This window comes from Lineus longissimus, chromosome 1 (genome assembly GCF_910592395.1).
Source record: "Lineus longissimus chromosome 1, tnLinLong1.2, whole genome shotgun sequence".
In the NCBI taxonomy this organism is placed as follows: Eukaryota; Metazoa; Nemertea; class Pilidiophora; order Heteronemertea; family Lineidae; genus Lineus; species Lineus longissimus.
The window spans coordinates 8,396,164-8,418,508 of NC_088308.1; the positions used below are offsets into that span (position 1 = coordinate 8,396,164).

General features: G+C 39.7%; 1 protein-coding gene across 1 annotated transcript in view; it reads right to left on the reverse strand.

Annotated features, from left to right (window-relative positions):
• Nucleotides 1–7,394, reverse strand: part of LOC135487851 (neuronal acetylcholine receptor subunit beta-3-like) — a 28,809-nt gene extending 21,415 nt beyond the window's left edge. Inside the window, exon 1 of the mRNA XM_064771978.1 lies at nt 6,454–7,394. Within this exon, the coding sequence (XP_064628048.1) occupies nt 6,454–6,535 (82 nt within the window). The 5' untranslated portion in view covers nt 6,536–7,394. The remainder of the gene's footprint in view (nt 1–6,453) is intronic.
• Nucleotides 7,395–22,345: the final 14,951 nt, after the last annotated feature.

Below are 22,345 nucleotides of genomic sequence, written 5' to 3' on the forward strand. Positions count from 1 at the left end.
TCACTCCCTCACACATTAAGTTTCGCAGGACCAACGATTTACCATACTTTTTACATTTTCTCGAGCGGTGAAAATGTACCTTCAAACTCGCACAGTGTGAAATTTAAAAATTCACTGCAATAAATCGATTGCCGCCATCTTGGATATCGGCATCCTGAGATTCAGGTGTTTGATAACCCTACATCATTTCAGACTGTAAGTCTTTATTCAGGCCGAGATTTAGTGCCACTTTCACTCATCGACTCAGGCACGGGAAAGGCATTGCACTTTGCTCGTACGAAATTCGCTGTAACAAATACGTTATTTTCATGAATGAAATAAAAGATGGTTGAAGTCTTCATTTATTCTTGCGATCTATTTGCGGCTGTTATAAAACGCGGATTTCCGCGGAAATCCGCGGAAAAATCTAACTTGGCTACAGGGTGGCTACCTGAACCGCAGGTGAGAGTTTTTCATATTAGTAGTGTGCATTGTTGTGCGCATGAAGTACTCCTGGTGACAAGGTCTTCGGGAATCCCCGTTATATGGCGCGCTGTTGCGCCGTAAATCACAAGCACTTTGTAGTTTGAAATAAACTTATTCTCGAGACGGGCCGCGAAGTAAGTTTTTGTGATTGCTAAAAATAGACTCCAATGTGCAGTCGCACAATGGTTGGTTAGGTTCGAGCTGCAAGGAGATTGTCCTAAAAAATTTTCGTAGACCAGAATTCAGTTCGTCATCGACTTATATTTGAAGGAGGCATATACCGTAACGTACATCAATCCGGGCATCAATCACACTTGAAAGCAGCCTCGTATTGTGTTCCGTTAGGGAAGGAACCACGGTGGTGTCGAAGATAACATGCAACGTTCATCAACACCAAGAAAAAAAGAGGGAAGAGTCGATCGGAATGGCGCTCCAGAGGATTAAAATCTGACCGATGAAATGTGCAGATAACTGGTAGTTCTTGCCTCCGATTTATTTATGTTGTTATTTGTATAATATAATTATCTCTTCGCGGATTTCCGCGGAATCCGCGTTTTATAAGAGCCGTGTAATGTAGCTCAGAAGTTTCATAATACAAAGTTGCGTGACGTTCTTGTGTACAGGTAGACACTTTCAGCAACGTTTATTAGCCTGCCCGTATAACGTATCCCTATCAATTTTGCGTACGACGTCGGTAAAATGCAGGAAGTGTAGTTGAGGTCAGAAGTTTACATACACCTGGGTCGAAAACATTCAACTCAAATTTTCAGAAGGTTTCATGGTACTTACAAACACGATTTTGATGTGATAATATACCTCAGAGGTCTCCTTTATTTTCTTACTGCATTCATTATTTCAGTTTCTTTATTTCAGAATTATTTGACATAGTTTGATATCTCTATTAAAGCCAGTGGGTCAAAAGTTTACATACACCAAGTGAAACTCTAAAAACACAACCTTGAATCATCAAGAAATTGACATCTATGGCCTCACAGATGATTTCACAGGCCATTGGCCACTACAGAAATTATGTAATAACCCAAGCATTCTTTAGGGGCTATATAAAAAGGCGTTTCTATAGTGTATAGCCCGTTCCAGTGTTCACAAGCATTGAGACAAGACGGGTAAATCCAAAGAGCACAGCCAAGACCTTAGAAGACGTGTGGTTGATCTTCACAAGGCAGGGTCCTCACTAGGCCACATTGCTAGGCAGTTGAATCTACCCAGGTCTTCCGTTCAGACCATCGTCTAGAAGTACAGGGACCTCGGGACCACATTAACCAAGCCAAGGAGCGGAAGAAAACGGTAACTGACCCTCAAAGATGAACAGACCGTGGTGCGCAAGGTGAAGATCAACCCCAGGTCAACAAAAAAGCAGATTTGCAAACATCTGCACGATGCAGAAGTGAGTGTCTCAGGATCCACAGTGAAGCGCATTCTTCATCGAGCTGGACTGAAGGGATATCGCCCCAGGAAGAAGCCACTGCTTAAAGATCGGCACCGAAAAGCAAGACAGGAGTTTGCAAAGAAACATCAATACAAACCGACAGCATTTTTGAGGAATGTTATGTGGTCTGATGAGACGAAAATGGAGCTGTTTGGTCATAATGACCAGCGGTACATATGGCGTGAACAGGGTGAAGCCTTCAACCCTAAAAACACCGTCCCAACCGTAAAGCATGGTGGTGGCAGCATCATGCTTTGGGGTTGCTTTGCTGCATCAGGAATGGGAAGACTCCAGAAAATAGATGGTATCATGAAAAACGAACGTCACATCCAGATTCTTGATGACAATGTCAAGGCCTCTGCCCAAATGTTGAAGCTTGGTCGGGGTTAGAGTTTTCAGCAAGACAATGATACCAAGCATACGGCGAAAGTAGTCACCAAATGGTTTAAGGACAACAAGGTGAAGGTTTTAGAGTGGCCTTCACAAAGCCCAGATTTATATCCAATCGAAAATCTTTGGACTGAACTTAAGAAGCGGGCAGAGCAAGGAAGCCAACAAATTTGACTGAATTACATAACTTCTGCCAGGAGGAATGGCCCAAAGTTCCCCAAGAGTATTGTAATAAACTTGTAGATGGCTATCCCAAACGTCTGAGTCAGGTGATTGCTGTAAAAGGCAATGCTACCAAGTATTGAAGTATTACTGTATGTAAACGTTTGACCCACTGGTTTTAATAGAGATATCAAACTATGTCAAATAATTCTGAAATAAAGAAACGGAAATAAACGAATGCAGTAAGAAAATGAAGTAGACCTCTGAGGTATATTATCACAACAAAATCGTTTTTGTAAGTACAATGAAACCTTTTGAAAATTTGAGTTGAATGTTTTCGACCCAGGTGTATGTAAACTTCTGACCTCAACTACATTCCGACCTCAACTGTATTCCATGCGCGAAGCAATATGTATGATATTGAACAATTTAACTCGCATTTGCTGCTAACTTGAGACTTCTATCATCTTTCCATCTCTATATCATTGCTTGAGAAATATTGTAGATTGCGTTGATGATGCTTTCGTTTGTGAGGCATGTTTTTTTTGGGAGGAATTAGAGGCGTTTTCATTTCCACGTATCGCTATCGATGCTGAAGCTCATTTTATTTCCTACCTACGTATCACCTACCCGTAGGTGCCATACGTATTTTCTATACGGATTCGTGATACGTTTTGACGGTGTTGAAAGTCGCTACTCGAAATGACTTGTGACCTGGGCCCGGTTGTTCAAAAGAAGTTAATTTTCATTGATGTTAAGTTAAATATCAACGTTAAATTCTTTAACTTGGCGTTAGCTAACTTGGCGTTAAATTTGGGTTGTTCAAAACAACGTTAGGGTAAACTAACGCTAATGTTAGTAAATATTGCATCTTGGTTCACTGATGTTAGTTGCCATGGTAGGTATAGGTAATCAAGTTAAAGATAACGTTAGATTTAACTTAGGGTTTTAGGTAAGTTAAATCTAACGTTAAAGATAACGCCAATGTTAGGCTAATATTGTTTGAACAACTCAAAATAAAACTTGACGTTATCTTAACGCCAAGTTAGGAATTTTAACGTTAAGTTATCTTTAAAAATGTATTTCTTCTTTTGAACAACCGGGCCCTGATTAACATGTAACCCTGTCTACATGTACGGTCCTTCAAAAAAGTAAATGGACACACAAAAATCAAATTTTCTTGAAAACGGCTGGTGATAAATCGATGCGGTTTGCTGCATTTGATAGGGCATTTAGTTGTGCATCATGATATCTACCACTTGGAAATTTGCTATTTTACCTATAAGTCAATTTTTTCGATTTATGAAAGGTCCCAAAATCAACTTTTTTATCACACATTTTTTGGGGGCAAATTTTATATTGACTGGAAGCTTCTGTTGAGTTATGAGTGAATATCTAAGAAATTCCACAGTTTTCACTTGAATCTGCAACTTATTAACCCATTTGTGCAAAAGGGTTTTGTTACCCGGTCTTCTACTGCGGAGATGCCCCCTTGATATTATTCACCTGGCCCAGACAACCGGAATCATGTCACCATTTCAATGGCCTTGTTTAATATGCCTATGAATATCTCTCCCAGGCCTGGATTTGGCAGCTGGACAATGGGTTCACCAATATTACTTTACCCTCGCGTTTACAATACATCAATGTTAACAACATTTCCACCCCCATTCAAAACCTCAGCCAATAAGGAATTAACACTCGGGCTGCATGTTGAAACTGACATAATTGGCTATGGTCGACTTCTCCAAAGTAATTCCAAAGTCAATAAACAAGGTGCAAAATTTTGACATAAAATGCTGTTTTCCCACCAATTAACACAAGATATTTTCATCACCTTGATGGGGACGTGGGTTTTTCATCATGGTGATTCATCCTATCAAGAAAAAGTACGAAAAAAATCGGAAACGAAAAAGTTGATTTTGGGGCCTTTTGTAAATCAATAAAAGTCGGTATTAGATAAAATGGCTAATTTTTATGTGGTAGATACCATGATGCACAACTAAATGTCCTATCAAATGCAGCAAACCGAATCGATTTATCACCAGCCGTTTTCAAGAAAATTTGATTTTTGTGTGTCCATTTACTTTTTTGAAGGACTACATGTAACTTTGATATAAAATTACTGATGCGTCAGCTTTGCCGTTATTGCCTTATCATATATGTTAGAGCATTTTGTAGATCGTTTACAAACTGGTTGGATTGTCATATATAAACAAGCGAGAATGATCAACACAGCTGGCAAGGAAATCATTAAGCAAGTCCAATAGGAATACTAAAAACACTCCGATCATTTCCATATATAATCGAATAACGTGCGTTTGCAGATTTCGGCACATGAGGATCTTGAACCATGTAATATGATTAAACACATAGCAATTCATCATGATAGGCGAGACCATTTTGGCGAGAACTTGATCCTTAAGCAATTAGAACTTTTAAATACGAAGTGAAAATCAATTTCAAGGGTGGGAGTTTGTTTTTTGTTTTTCCAGAGAACAGGCCTCCAGCTTTTAAATAAGCAATCACTTCATTTTGAAAGAATTCTAATTGCTTTAGGATTTCAAGTTCTAACAAAAATGACGGTACCTATTGTCTACTCAAAAAGAACGCCATGTACCTTTTATTTGGCATAACCTTTTTTTCTCACGTAGACTGATGATTTAGAATGTCTGCTACTCGTTGTCCTTCTTTGTCAATCGGCTTACCCCAACCTTGAAGGGCATTTAGCAATTCCTCTTTTCGATTTCTTCTTGAAATATACAGCAATTGGTACGAATCATGGTAAATTTCACGTTCCAAATAGAGACAACCAAGAGGATGAAATCCATCATTCTGCAATTCTAACATTAATGGATAACGGCACATTGGCATATTTGTACAATAAACGCCGAGGCTCAAATTAAATTAGCGTATTTTATTTTGTTGCAGTGATGGTAATGTACATGTAGCATATTTATGTACAGCTACATGCATGATGCTGAAATTCCTATACATGGCGCATAATGTTGTTTATTCACGCAACAGTCTAAGCTCTATCTCCTTAAATTTTAGAAAGTAGTTCCCGAAGGAACCATTTACGGAGTCCGTTCAACGCGTGATAAACTTTGAAATGATGCTCAGCAAATTAAATTTACTCGCTGTAGTTAGATGTTATTCCTAAAGTTGTCTGTTTTAATAACCACTGTTTTGGCCAAAACATATCCCAGTAGTCATCAACGTGCCACATTTTTCCGGTGTATACAGCACCCCTCATCCCTGCCACCACTGACACCACCAACACTACCACGATTTATCCTCGATTATAAAACATTTAGAACGTGGTTTAGTAGGCCAAGCTGTTGAGAAGAAAAGCAGGCTGACATGGCAAGGGTGTTTTCCTCGATGCACGTATGATCGAACCCGGGACAAAAAAGCTATGGTAGTTATTCTTAACCACTAAGCCACCACTCTATTATACAACAATACTGAGAGATTTTAAGAATCTAAGCAAAAAATGTCACCAAAAATGTGCTTTTGACCACGACTTTGGCCAAAAATTTCTAATACATAAGTGTCATTTTGCCCCCCCCCTCCAATGGTTAGGAATACGGCAACGGGATGGAGATTGCACCGTTCTCTTATTATCTTCCTCACTTAATGGAGAGTTTTTCACACTTTATAGCTTCATGTCTCTGAACTACACGACATGCACGTTATACGTCCCAAATCCTAACAATTGTAGAATCGTGCGTGCTACATGTACGTCCTATAACGTCCTATTAAGTACATGTATATTGGTTCATTTTCCCGTGTTTTCTGTGTTTTCCCCTTTTTGGAAATTTTTCTCTCCATATATAGCTGTCTATTGTATGCAAATACCGAAGATAGTGAACAACCACAAGTGTTACCGCGGGACTACTAGATTAAAGTTCAGAATCCAGATATCATTGGGATGGCGTTTAAGATGAGAGGATATCAAACTGTTTACTTTAAATCTATCAACTTACCTGTGTCTGATTTGACCAATCCTCCGTAAAGCAGCACAGATATTCCCATGAACACCAGAACGAATATGTTGAAATCCGCCATAATTGAAATGATGAGAGGCGATATGACCAATGTTTACCAGTGACGGATGCGTGTAGGTGTGTTTATTGCCGTTTAATACTAGAAATAGATGTCCATCAGGCATACGAAGTGTATTTTGTCAACAAAATACAAATGCATCGTTAGGTATCGGAGAGCGCGTATCATCTACATATTATGTTTGTACCACGCACCATCAATGACAAATTGATATTTAAGCTTCCTGTTGGTTAATGTTGCAAGACGAATTCACTTTGCATAAGTGAGAACCACCATAGCAGCGTTGGTGGCACGAGAGTTAGAAGTCATAGAATATCGGTAAAGTATCAACTTATCACTTCGTAGGCAAACCGTTTCCTGCTAAGACGAAGCAAATATGAGATCATAATGATATCCTGGTTGCTTAGAAGAACTTTCTGAACGTTCTTGTTACAGGTAACCTGGGTTCGTAACGCTTCTTCCGCCCACTCTAGATCTCATGGTCTTTAGTGGCACAGGCGGTCGATCCTACTCGTAGCAGCGCGGTCTGGCTTGCAGCGCGAAATAATGTTAGTTAAAACCCCGCTATTCGTAGATGTTTTGCGTTACGTACGTATGACGAATTCTCACAGCGTCCCATAGCCTGTTTTTATGATGTTCTCAGAAACATTTTCCTCTTTTGAATATATCGCCACAGGTGAATGCACATGTACATGTATATACTTGATTTTTTTCACACTATTTTAAGTATACAAAATGTACGACTTACAACGCTATAATGATACGATCCAGTTGCGCAAACACAATAGTTCTCATTCTCACCACGAAGTAAGTGCTGCTCACTTAATTCTTCTCCTATGCATTTTCTATACTTTATACGGCGTCATCATCATATAACGCTGCCGGATTTGTAAATGCATCAATTTGCCAGCTAGTCAGCCAGCCAGCCATCCTGTTGACGTTGTTTACGTCGCTAATGATAAATAATACGCCGATCGGGGTGGCAACGCTCCATCCTGCAATTGCATTCAATTGATGGTCTGTCATCATTGTTATCTCTTATACATTTTTACACACTTTTGTCATCCAGTTGCAACATAAAACTTCGATGATTATTTCAGCAATGTAATAACATTTTACCTAAAACGACAACTAACAGCGAAATGGTGATGTTGATGGTCGAGGCTTTTCCGAAGTACAAATGTACACGTCCACGTCCTTTTCGGCCGCAGTGCAAAAATAACTGGGGGCCAATTTTTTTCTGAAATCAAATTTTGGCATCCAACAAAATTTCGAGGTTAGAAATAATGTAATCTGGTTTTTCTTCATTGGAGCTATTTGACGAATTTGCGGAGTCACCAATCTTTTCTGGGCCAATTTTTTCTCTCACCGACATCAGAATAAATCAATGGACTACGTCAATGTAGACGGATACACACAGAAAACCTTATTTAGTAACCATATGGTTACTGAAATAAAAAAAATGTAAAACGTTCTTGGGTTCAAAAATAAGATTAAAAAGACGTAACTTTTAAGAATTCGGTTCCGTTGCTCGCACATGAGCGGCCCAAAAGAATGTGAACATTGACTTATGTTAAAGCTTTTAAGCCACAAACGTGATAACCCTGGGGATACGAACGTATTACCTCCTCATCCAGATCGTATGTATAAATACCAAGTAAGAAAACATAAGCGAATGGTACCCATACCGTTTCCCTGCCGTTAGAGGTAAATCTTTTTTCTGTGCCTTAAGAAAGAAGCACATAATGCAGGATATTATCTGATCTTCTTCAGCAATTTAAAAACGCATGCCTACTGATAATGCTGGCCATAATGTCCAGTGATAAAAGCACATGTATCTTATTAATTCTGAAATCAACCTGGGCGTGATTTTCATTAAGAAGGGAGCTGTGTTTAGCTTGCCTAACATTCACCCCTTAAAATAACGTCATGTCTTCAAACCATCGATTACCCACTATACTTTTTGAATCATCGTCACCATACAGTAGGGACGGGCAATTTTTCGAGGGAGATATTTTATATAGTTGTGAGACATCGATAAAGGTATGTAAATTGAACATTACGGTGTAACGGACGGAATACCATAGATTTTGAATTGTGGCGGACAATGTCTTGACGTACATGTGGCTTCATCAGTCTCCTTTAACATACATATATTTCTTTATTTGGAGTTGGAAAAAGGTCGATACTGAAGTTGGACCCTTCCCAATAGCTGAATGACCATATTGTCCGAATTCTGCCAAATAAGATAGCAGTTTGCTTAGCAGATAATATTACTTTGTGCAATGTGTTGCTATAAATAGAAACAAGCGCTTGAGCGAGTTTTTACGTTTGGACCACTGCGGCCAATTGGGAATCTCGAAATATTTGCTGCGCACAGTGTATGTGTGTTAATTTTCTCATTACATGCATGTAGGGTATGACAGCAGCTGGCCTTACAATGATTAGGTGACGGTAATTAAAGCCAATCATAGATGTAGTGTTGATAGTGAGGAATGACAGTAGCACCCGGTATAATTGGCATGTTTTTGTTATCATTACCCAATCCGTCAAAATATCACAACACTTTATCTGAAAGCTAACAAAGGTCAATGTTCTCAAGTGCATTTTGACCTTTTTCGCCGATGTACATATCAAGAGCCAATGCCTTAACACACCAGACATCATAAAAGGCATTGCCAAATTAAAAAAAATCAACTGTCAAAGATTATCCTGGATGAGGCCTTTCGCAAGGGGGGGGGCAAGAGTCAGATTATCTGATCCATTTCAGCTTAACGGAGAGCGCATTTCGGCTCTGATCTGTGACGCAAATCGTCCTTTGTGCTAACAACTTTCATCAATGATTAACCCATAAAATGGAGAAAAAATCAGATTGAACCCAATCTTTCGAAGTCTCGACCAGCTCGACGTTTCTCGAGAACGATTCTGCAGCACTGGTCAAGACTCAAATAGCGGTGTAAATGGAGAGGGATGACACCCCAAGACTTTAAAGGCCAGCAGAATTTGGAACAACTTTTCAATAATTTGTATCCGACAACACATGTGCACGAATTCATTTGAGTTCTAAATGCGCCAGCATAACCGGATACAGACGCCTATAAATTTGTTCCGGTTTCTACCGAGAGGCACCGATTCAAATGTTGTTACCGCAGAAGCACGGGGAAAGTCTCCTGGCTTTGCCTTGTTCCTTTGGCCCGAAGACTTTGATATTTGCTGCCTTAAAGTGTACACCTCTGTTACAAACTAAGGATCGTATATGCTGATCACACGCATAACACAGTTTTGTAGTTTCGTGAACACATGAAATTGTGAAAATAACCCAAATGACATTTTCCAAATTCAAACAATCAGGCGATGCTGTTACCCAACTTGATAAACATTCCTTTACGAACTCTTTAATGTCAATGCACGTACCACACTTCATATAGCTCACATCAAATATCCAAACCTACTTCAAATGATATCTCCTAAACTAATCCACCAAATGCAATGCAAATTTTTAGCATATTGTTAGGAAAATTTGTACGAAATGAATGTGATTGCATAGGTTTTCATTCTGCCATCTGTAATTTAAAAACTAACTTCTTTTTTGAAAAAGTTGAAAAATGACATTCCAGGAAAAAAATGTCGAGGGACACTCGACATATTTTTTTGATTGGCTTTTCACATCGCACCAACATGTACATGTATATACACACGCTGCACGAAATTCCACCTGTTTTTCAACTGTGCTCATTACGTCTACGAATAAATAAATAAATAAATAATGGCTAGTGCAAACAAATATGCATCGATAACTTTCCTGTCATGATGCATGATTAAAAAACATAAAATTCTATCTGACAATATGTTAGAAGCCGCATTGAATTTGGTGCATTAGATTGCGAGATATCGTAGGAAGTAGGTGTTGATATCAAGGAGCTCGACTGTACATACACAAAGGATGATCATGTCCGGTAACAGCGTTGGGCTCGGTACAGTAGGAAGTTCCTTCCCCGGGGTTAAATAGTAACCTTCTGATTTTATCTTTGGGTGGTTGTTGTGTTCCAGGTCGATGTGTAAATGGAGAATCGTCCCCACTGATGTCCTACAGGTCGATAGTTGACAAAGGTTCCATCACCAGCGGTGGCAATCATTTCATGACTAACCGGAATTGAATAAAGTTGTACGACTCCATTGTGCCATATTTGATTAAACGATGCTGGTATCGGGATAACAAATACCCGTGTCGTTATTTGCCGGTCAGGTAGCGGCCCCAGGTTCCCCTTAATGTAACAGATAGAAAGCAGCCTCTGGTTGCTACTGTCCCATTCAACATTTTTCCAACATTTCAATGGCAATTGCCCTCTTTGATGATCCAATGCTCCCTTAATCGTAATCTTTTCATTGTAATGACTTCTCCTCGTAAGGAGATAAATACATTGGCGTTGATGGATAACAATGTCTTTCTCACCAGTTATATGAATGTCATGATCATGAATATGTTTTGATACACTTCTTTGATTATCGAGCTCTCGTCCGTCTCTCATCACATAAGTCATGTGTTTTAAATGGTGGGCATGTTTCATAACCAGGTAGAAAATACCGAATACATCCCATATGCGTTGATTTCTTCGCAAACGGTACATAACAAATGTTTCGTTCATGTTATCTGATGCTTTGATATCAGCTATATTCAGCAGTTTTCCATCTCCTTGTTGTAGTTCCAGCAAAAAATAACCTGTTACGTTTTCGTGTATAACATTTACGATAGGACAGTGTGTCAACCTATCGGAAAAGAACACCAGACTCCCAAGAACAAATTTTACACTCACTGCACGTATATTCTGCCGTTTACTGGCGCCTGAAATTGTGTTAAATGAACGTTTTCTTCGATAAGAGCCACCTTGTTTTCGCCTAAAAACATGGACTACGCTAATGCTTTTCCTTATCTCCACTATGTATGAATTGGTCAGTTTATCAAAACAAACAACGACTTTGCACTCCAAGTTAGAGTTTTGCCTGTAGTCAGATAAAAAACGAGATTTCTTGTAGTTTAGCTGGATCTTTTGACCACTCTGAAATCATAAATAAATTTTACTGTTTGCATTCTCCCTTTGTCACATCGCAGATGCAGAGCCACCTCGTATTTCAGATTTTCATAATTCTTTTCTATCTCCTGACTTGTAAGGATGCATTATGCATTTCTACACATCAGTATACTGCTTCAATTATTTGATCTAAAATGACATGCAGACTAACTTGCCCATAATTCACCACTAACATCTAATGATAACTTCTTTATCTGATAGCTTCTTCTTTCTGCAGGAGAAAGGGCTGTGAGTAACATATTTGGGGGTTAAAAACTTCCTTTGGACATGTCAGAGTCATGCTTTTCCTATACTATTCATGTCGATCGCGATTAATGCGTGTCAATCGCGAAATATGTAGCGAGTCAACGAAGGATTTCCAGACGTAATTTTGAGACTCTCCTCTTGCAAGACAAGACTCTTTAAATCAGCCGCCTCATTTCTCCAAACTAAGCTAGACGCTAAGGATGGCGTTATTGTTGGATAATTACCAGCGCCAAACATTAGTGCAAACCTAGTTCACAATATTGTCGTCTTTATCCGAGAAAACCTATGTGACATTAAGTGTAGATTCGGGTTGTCCTAGAAAGTTAATTGTTGAAATTGTAAATCAACCCTGAACTCCTGATCAAAATTGTAACCAGATTCTTCTTTTGACAGACCACTGATATACATGTGACGCATACGCATAGATGATGCTGACCGTGTGCATACACTAGGAAGCAAGCCTTGTGTTACCACCATTGAAAAAATCAGTGTAAGCCGAAATCACGGAAGAGGTCGTTGACCGTGTCAATATCATCCTATGGTGATAGCGGGCAGGTTCTTAAAAGCAGTACCCTCCAAATATATATTTGCACCACCTGAAGCAATTTTCTGAAGACAATATGCCACCCAAGTGCATCTTTGAACTTAGCAAGATAATCCCTGAATGGTGGATCAAAGTGTTGGTTGTTAGTTGTTTCTGGTACGAAATTCAGCCTGTCCGTACCCAGCCTGTCCGTACCAAACCCTGTTTGTTTTTTTTGCAGTTATATTCATTTTCAGATTTCAGGCCAAGGTCGCACATGAACTTTCATATATTTCAAGGTCTAACGAAACTAGGTCAAGAGATAACTTCTTCCCGTAGTCACTCATATGCTACTCGATTGAAAAAAATACACGATTTTGATAAAAGGCTCCAGAAAGTCGTTGAACGCATAGTATTTCCCGATCATGGTGTATACATTGAGCTGAGAAATAATGACTCTTAAACGTAAGCATCAGTCCTGTTAAGCGGGTACTGTGCAACAAAGATACATGCAATGTTTAGGTCAATGAGCGGATTGAAAAAACTACCGACGAAGACGCAACATACCTTCTTGATCATCATTTTACCATGGTTAAGACGTTGCCTCCCGATAACATGCCTGGATTTCTGAGGGCACATTTTGATTAAGCAGGTGCATCGGCTATTGTACTTTATAGATTCGAATTTGAATCCAGCGACTGTGTCCTGCAATGAGCTCCTGAGAGAACACTCAGTCCTTGACCTTGATTCTAAAGATACCCCAAACTGGCTGTATCTAAATCTAAAAGTGTTGGAGGAAATCGGGACGAATATCAAAACAATATTCGTACTTATTGAGACTTCGACGAACAGAGACACCATCACGAACAACGTAGTTAAACTTCGCAACACTGGAACTCTAAGCATTACCCTATTGCGTGCTTTTAACTCCATTTCTGAATGAGATATTTTAAAGAGTACATTAACGGAAAACAACTGAAAAAAGAGGGGACGTGATTTTGTTTTGTGATTCTCTGCATCTGGACTAAGCATTGTACATGAAAGAATTAGGAATTCGAAGTTACGTATGAAAAAAACAACGTCTCAAGACGTGAATATTTTGTGGACAACAGTTTTTTTGGTTGCTTTTCGACAAGAAGATCGTGATCTCATCGATGCTGTTTTGGGAAAAATGTTCTCCCTTTATTTACATGTTAGGATTGTATTTTCTGTCAACAGCTAATGATTTTCAAGGATGTCAACATCCAAATGCAGAAGTGACAAGTAACAGTGTTGCCTTTGCAAGGCTGGTATATACTGCGCGTCTCATAATAACGCAACATCACGACCGAACTTGCTTCGCAGCGGATACTGCTTCTCCAGTGCGTGTATGTGTCAAAGTGGTCATCAAGACGCCGTTGACCAGAAAATGACAAGAAAGTAGCTTGCTTTGATTTGGCATTACATCACGATCATGAGAGTGTGAGCTGTTGGTTGCGGCGGAAGAATTACGACCGTGTTTTAATAGTTCTTCCAAGCTCGATCCTGAATATTGATGTAATTTACCTTAGTTTTGTAATCAACATCACAGCCTCCCAACTATCGATAGCATTGATCCTAAATTGTACTTGAAATCAATAAAATTTGCTGTGTGATTTTCTCCAATTGGTCTGTGTGCTAAACGTCCTCAAAATGAAACTCTTAAGTGCCTAAAATATCGAATTCCGGAAAATTGAGGAACAGCAACACCTCGCTATATTTATAATCGTATTATTTACTTGTTTACACAGCCGGCCTCGAGAGGCTTTCAAGACACACTCAAGAAATACTGTAGTTTCTCACTCCTAACGTCCAGCCAAATCTTTTCATAGCGCACATGTCTAAGGCCCGTAATGGGGTAATTTTTAGGCCCTCTTATTGCCATTGATGCTGCTGGTCAATCAAGTATAGGCCTGAAGAAACTCACTCCCGTCGCTGGCCTACCAAAATGTATACATACACTGGCTTTAATACTACAGTGGACGTTAGGCATGCGAAACGAGAGTATATAGTCTGTGCCGGTGAAATGTTTTTGAGTGTTTCTATTTTTGAGTGTTTCCCCTCATTGTTTGGGAACGCTAAAAGATAGATTGACAAGTTTTTCTGTGTTTCCCCCTATTGAAAAGTCATGGTCTCTCTAGCTGCCTATTGTTTGGAAACACTGACACATGGGAAACAACCACAGATGTTACACCGGCCCAACCCCGACATGACAGCCCGCATATGCTGCCATGCATCATGTACACAATGCCATGGCGAAGCTAGGCCGACACTGACCTTAAACACACTGGCTTTTGAGCCACTGCAGTGGACAATCGTGTGACAACTAGACTGAGACAAACTACATTTATATCAACCCGCGGAGAATCTCCCGACGCCAAGATACGTTCTCATTGCACAAAATTGCACAGCGTCAGATTTTTTATACCCCTTCAAGAATTTGCACCCGGCGAAACTGTTCTGCCGCGAATATGTCCATCATTCGACATTTTTCCCGAGAAACATATCCGTTCTACATTATAAGAGCTCGACTGTATGTACCCAATGAATGATCCTTCTCGGTAACATGGATCACTGGCCTCGGTAGGAAGATGCTTCTCCAGGGTTATATTCATTTATGGGTTTATCGACGGGTGGTGGTAGTGTTCCAGGTCGGTGTGTAAATGGAGAATCGTCCCCAATGATGTCCTGCCGAGTTATAGTTTACAAAAGTTCCATCATCAGCGGTGGCAATCACTTCATGCCTAACCGGAATTGAATAAAGTTGTACGATTCCATCGTGCCATCTTTGATTAAACGATGCTGGTATCGGGATAACAAATACATGTATCGTTCTTTCCCGGTCCGGTACCGGCCCCAGGTCCCCCGCAATGTGGCAGATAAAAAGCAGCCTCTGGTTGCTACTATCCCATTCAACATTTTTCCAACATTTCAATGGCAATTGCCCTCTTTGATGATCCAATGCTCCCTTAATCGTAATCGTTTCTTTGTAATTACTTCTCCTCGTAAGGAGATAAATACAATGGCGTTGATGGATAACAATGTCTTTCTCACCAGTTATATGAATGTCATGATCATGAATATATTTTGATACACTTCTTTGATTATCGAGCTCTCGTCCGTCTCTCATCACATAAGTCATGTGTTTTAAATGGTGGGCATGTTTCATAACCAGGTAGAAAATACCGAATACATCCCATATGCGTTGATTTCTTAGCAAACGGTACATAACAAATGTTTCGTTCATGTTATCTGATGCTTTGATATCAGCTATATTCAGCAGTTTTCCATCTCCTTGTTGTAGTTCCAGCAAAAAATAACCTGTTACGTTTTCGTGTATAACATTTACGATAGGACAGTGTGTCAACCTATCGGAAAAGAACACCAGACTCCCAAGAACAAATTTTACACTCACTGCACGTATATTCTGCCGTTTACTGGCGCCTGAAATTATGTTAAATGAACGTTTTCTTCGATAAGAGCCACCTTGTTTTCGCCTAAAAACATGGACTACGCTAATGCTTTTCCTTATCTCAACTATGTATAAATTGGCCAGTTTATCAAAACAAACAACGACTTTGCACTCCAAGTTAGAGTTTTGCCTGTAGTCAGATAAAAAACGAGATTTCTTGTAGTTTAGCTGGATCTTTTGACCACTCTGAAATCATAAATAAATTTTACTGTTTGCATTCTCCCTTTGTCACATCGCAGATGCAGAGCCACCTCGTATTTCAGATTTTCATAATTCTTTTCTATCTCCTGACTTGTAAGGATGCATTATGCATTTCTACACATCAGTATACTGCTTCAATTATTTGATCTAAAATGACATGCAGACTAACTTGCCCATAATTCACCACTAACATCTAATGATAACTTTTTATCTGATAGCTTCTTCTTTCTGCAGGAGAAAGGGCTGTGAGTAACATATTTGGGGGTTAAAAACTTCCTTTGGACATGTCAGAGTCATGCTTTTCCTATACTATTCATGTCGATCGCGATTAATGCGTGTCAATCGCGAAATATGTAGCGAGTCAACGAAGGATTTCCAGACGTAATTTTGAGACTCTCCTCTTGCAAGACAAGACTCTTTAAATCAGCCGCCTCATTTCTCCAAACTAAGCTAGACGCTAAGGATGGCGTTATTGTTGGATAATTACCAGCGCCAAACATTAGTGCAAACCTAGTTCACAATATTGTCGTCTTTATCCGAGAAAACCTATGTGACATTAAGTATAGATTCGGGTTGTCCTAGAAAGTTAATTGTTGAAATTGTAAATCAACCCTGAACTCCTGATCAAAATTGTAACCAGATTCTTCTTTTGACAGACCACTGATATACATGTGACGCATACGCATAGATGATGCTGACCGTGTGCATACACTAGGAAGCAAGCCTTGTGTTACCACCATTGAAAAAATCAGTGTAAGCCGAAATCACGGAAGAGGTCGTTGACCGTGTCAATATCATCCTATGGTGATAGCGGGCAGGTTCTTAAAAGCAGTACCCTCCAAATATATATTTGCACCACCTGAAGCAATTTTCTGAAGACAATATGCCACCCAAGTGCATCTTTGAACTTAGCAAGATAATCACTGAATGGTGGATCAAAGTGTTGGTTGTTAGTTGTTTCTGGTACGAAATTCAGCCTGTCCGTACCCAGCCTGTCCGTACCAAACCCTGTTTGTTTTTTCTGCAGTTATATTCATTTTCAGATTTCAGGCCAAGGTCGCACATGAACTTTCATATATTTCAAGGTCTAACGAAACTAGGTCAAGAGATAACTTCTTCCCGTAGTCACTCATATGCTACTCGATTGAAAAAAATACACGATTTTGATAAAAGGCTCCAGAAAGTCGTTGAACGCATAGTATTTCCCGATCATGGTGTATACATTGAGCTGAGAAATAATGACTCTTAAACGTAAGCATCAGTCCTGTTAAGCGGGTACTGTGCAACAAAGATACATGCAATGTTAAGGTCAATGAGCGGATTGAAAAAACTACCGACGAAGACGCAACATACCTTCTTGATCATCATTTTACCATGGTTAAGACGTTGCCTCCCGATAACATGCCTGGATTTCTGAGGGCACATTTTGATTAAGCAGGTGCATCGGCTATTGTACTTTATAGATTCGAATTTGAATCCAGCGACTGTGTCCTGCAATGAGCTCCTGAGAGAACACTCAGTCCTTGACCTTGATTCTAAAGATACCCCAAACTGGCTGTATCTAAATCTAAAAGTGTTGGAGGAAATCGGGACGAATATCAAAACAATATTCGTACTTATTGAGACTTCGACGAACAGAGACACCATCACGAACAACGTAGTTAAACTTCGCAACACTGGAACTCTAAGCATTACCCTATTGCGTGCTTTTAACTCCATTTCTGAATGAGATATTTTAAAGAGTTCATTAACGGAAAACAACTGAAAAAAGAGGGGACGTGATTTTGTTTTGTGATTATCTGCATCTGGACTAAGCATTGTACATGAAAGAATTAGGAATTTAAATTTACCTATGAAAAAAACAACGTCTCAAGACGTGAATATTTTGTGGACAACAGTTTTTTGGCAGCTTTTCGACAAGAAGATCGTGATCTCATCGATGCTGTTTTGGGAAAAATGTTCTCCCTTTATTTCCATGTTAGGGTTGTATTTTCTGTCAACAGCTAATGACTTTCGAGGATGTCAACATCCAAAGGCAGAAGTTGAAAAGTAATAGTGTTGCCTTTGCAAGGCTGGTATATACTGCACGTCTCATAATTAAACGCAACATCACGACCGAACTTGCTTCGCAGCGGATACTGCTTCTCCAGTGCGTGTATGTGTCAAAGTGGTCATCAAGACGCCGTTGATCAGAAAATGACAAGAAAGTAGCTTGCTTTGAATTGGCATTACACCACCATCATGAGAGTGTGAGCTGTTGGTTGCGGCGGAAGAATTACGACCGTGTTTTAATAGTTCTTCCAAGCTCGATCCTGAATATTGATGCAATTTACCTTAGTTTTGTAATCAACATCACAGGCTCCCAACTATGGACAGTATTGATCCTAAATTGTATTTGAAATCAATAAAATCTGCTGTGTGATTTTCTCCTCTTGCTCTGTGTGATGAACGTCCTCAAAATGAAACTCTTAAGTGCCTAAAATATCGAATTCCGGAAAATTGAGGAACAGCAACGCTCCTATATGACGTACACACCTCGATATATTTATAATCGTATTATTTACTTGTTTACACAGCCAGCCTCGAAAGGCTTACAAGACACACTCAAGAAATACTGTAGTTTCTCACTCCTAACGTCCAGCCAAATCTTTTCATAGCGCACATATCTAGGCTCGTAATGGGTAATTTTTAGGCCTTCTATATTGCCATTGATGCTGCTGGTCAATCAAGTATAGGCCTGAAGAAACTCACTCCCGTCGTGGGCCTACCAAAATGTATACATACACTGGCTTTTTTATTACAGTGGACGTTAGGCGTGCGAAACTAGAGTATAGTCTGTGCCGACCCCGACATGACAGCCCTTAATGCGGCCATGCATCATGTACACAATGCCATGGCGAAGCTAGGCCGACACTGACCTTAAACACACTGGCTTTCGAGCCACAGTGGACAATCGTGTGACAACTAAACTGAGACAAACTATATCAGCCCGCTTAGAATCTCCCGACGCCAAGATACGTTATCATTGCACCGAATTGCACAGCGTCAGATTTTTTATGCCCCTTTCAAGAATTTAGACCTGGCGAAACTCTTTGCCGCGAATATGTCCATCATTCGACATTTTTCCCGAGAAACTTTTCCGTTCTACAGTATAAGAGCTCGACTGTACGTACCCAATGGATGATTCTGCTCGGTAACATGGATCACTGGCCTCGGCAGGAAGATGCTTCTCCAGTAGTCATTTATGGGTTTATCGACGGGTGGTGGTGGTGTTCCATGTCGGTGTGTAAATGGAGAATCGTCCCCAATGATGTCCTACCGAGTAATAGTTTACAAAAGTTCCATCATCAGCGGTGGCAATCACTTCATGCCTAACCGGAATTGAATAAAGTTGTACGATTCCATCGTGCCATCTTTGATTAAACGATGCTGGTATCGGGATAACAAATACCAGTGTCGTTATTTGCCGGTTAGGTTCCGGCCCCAGGTCCCCCGCAATGTGGCAGATAAAAAGAAGCCTCTGGTTGCTACTATCCCATTCAACATTTTTCCAACATTTCAATGGCAATTGCCCTCTTTGATGATCCAATGCGCCCTTAATCGTAATCGTTTCTTTGTAATTACTTCTCCTCGTAAGGAGATAAATACATTGGCGTTGATGGATAACAATGTCTTTCTCACCAGTTATATGAATGTCATGATCATGAATATGTTTTGATACACTTCTTTGATTATCGAGCTTTCGTCCATCTCTCATCACATAAGTCATGTGATTTAAATGGTGAGCCTGTTTCATAACCAGATAGAAAATACCGATCACATCCCATATGCGTCGATTTCTTTGCACACGGTACATAACAAATGTTTCGTTCATGTTATCTGATGCTTTGATATCAACTATATTCAGTAGTTTTCCATCTCCTTGTTGTAGTTCCAGCAAAAAATAACCTGTTACGCGTCCGTGTAGAACATTCACGATAGGACAGTGTTTTAACCTATCGGAAAAGAACACCAGACTCCCAAGAACAAATTTTACACTCACTGCACGTATATTCTGCCGTATACTGGCGCCTGAAATTGTGTTAAATGATCGTTTTCTTCGATAAGGGCCACCTTGTTTTCGCCTAAAAACATGGACTACGCTAATGCTTTTCATTATCTCCACTATGTATGAATTGGTAAGTTCATCAAAACAAACAGCGACTTTGCACTCCAAGTTAGAGTATTGCCTAAAGTCAGACAAAAAACGAGATTTCTTGTAGTTTAGCTGGATCTTTAGCCCACTCTGAAATCATGAATAACTTTTACTGTTGGCATTCTCCTTTTGCCATATCGCAGATGCAGAGCCACCTCGTATTTCAGATTTGCATTATTCTTTTCTATCTCCTGATTTGTAAGGATGGATTATACATTTTCTACAAATCAGTATACTGCTTCAATTATTTGATCTATACAAAATGGCATGCACACTAATATGCCCATAATTCACTACTAACATCTCATGACACCTACTTTATCTAGTAGCTTCTGCTTTACTAAGGAGAAAGGGCAGTAAGTATCGTTTTTTGGTCAAAAACACTCTTTGGGCGTGTCGCGTATAGTCAAGCTTTTCCTACTATGCATGTCGATCGCGAGCTATGCCTCTCTCTCTCTCGAGGTATGTAGCGAGTCATGGTAGGGTTTCCAGATGCACTTTTGAGACTCTCCTCTTGCAAGACAAGACTCTTTAAATCAGCCGCCTAATTTCTCCAAACTAAGTTAGACGCTAAGGATGGCGTTATTGTGGGATAATTGCCAGTGCCAAACGTTAGTGCAAACCTAGTTCACAATATTGTTGACCTACATTTTGTCTCTTTTGACTGGCCACTAATATAAGTGTGAAGCATACGCATAGATGATGCTGACCGTGTGCATACACTAGGAAGCATCCTTTGTATTACCACCGTTGAAAATATCTGTGTAAGCCGAAATCACGGAAGAGGTCGTTGACCTTGTCAAGATCATCCTTGGGTAATAGCGGACAGGTGTCTTTTTATGGTCCTTAAAAGCAGTACCCTCCCACAATATATTTGCACCACCTGAAGCAATTTTCTGAAGTCAATATGCCACCCAAGTGCATCTTTGAACTTAGCAAGATAATCACTGAATAATGGATCAAAGTGTTGGTTGTTTGTTGTTTCTGGTACGAGATTACCCTGTCCGTGCGTAACGAGAAAAAAAAGAATATAAAGTTAGGCCTATCTTCATTTTCAGATTTTTTGGGGTCAAGGTCACACATAAACTTTTTATATGTTCCAAGGTTTAACGAAACTAGGTCAAAAGGTAACTAACTTCCCATCGTCACTCATATACTATATACGCCATTGAAAAAAAAAGATATTGATAAAAAGCTCCAGAAAGTCGTTGAACGCATAGTTCCCCATTATGGTGTATACAATGAGCTGAGAAATAATGGCTCGTAAACGTATACTAGTTGCTAAAAGATTCGTTCTGTCAAGCGGATACTGCGCAATAAAGATACATGCACTGTCTAGGTTGATGAGCGATTGAAAAACTACCGACGAAGACGCAACATACCTTCTTGATCATCATTTTACCATGGTTAAAACGTTGCCTCCCGATAACATGCCTGGATTTCTGAGGGCACATCTTGATTAAACAGGTGCATCGGCTATTGTACTTTATGGATTCGAAGTTGAATCCAGCGACTGTATCCTGCAATGAGCTCCTCAGAGAACACTCAGTCCTTGACCTTGCTTCTAAAGATACGCCAAACTGGCTGTATCTAAATCTGAAGGTGTTGGACGAAATCGGGACGAATATCAAAGCAATATTCGTACTTACTGAGACTTCAACGAACGGAGACACCATCACGAACAACGTAGTTAAACTTCGCAACACTGGAACTCTAAGCATTACCCTATTGCGTGCTTTTAACTCCATTTCTGAATGAGATATTTTAAGGAGTATAACTGAAAACAACTGAAAAAAGAGGGGACGTGACTTTGTTTTGTAATTATCTGCATCTGGACTAAGCGTTTTATACATGGAAGAATTAGGAATTTGAAATGACCTATGAAAAAAACAACGTCTCAAGATGTGAATATTTTGTGGACAACAGTTTTTTGGCAGCTTTCCGACAAGAAGATCGCGATCTCATCGATGCTGTTCTGGGAAAAATGTTCTCCCTTTATTTACATGTTAGGGTTGTATTTTCTGGCAGCAGCTAATGACTTTCAAGATGTCAACATCCAAATGTAGAA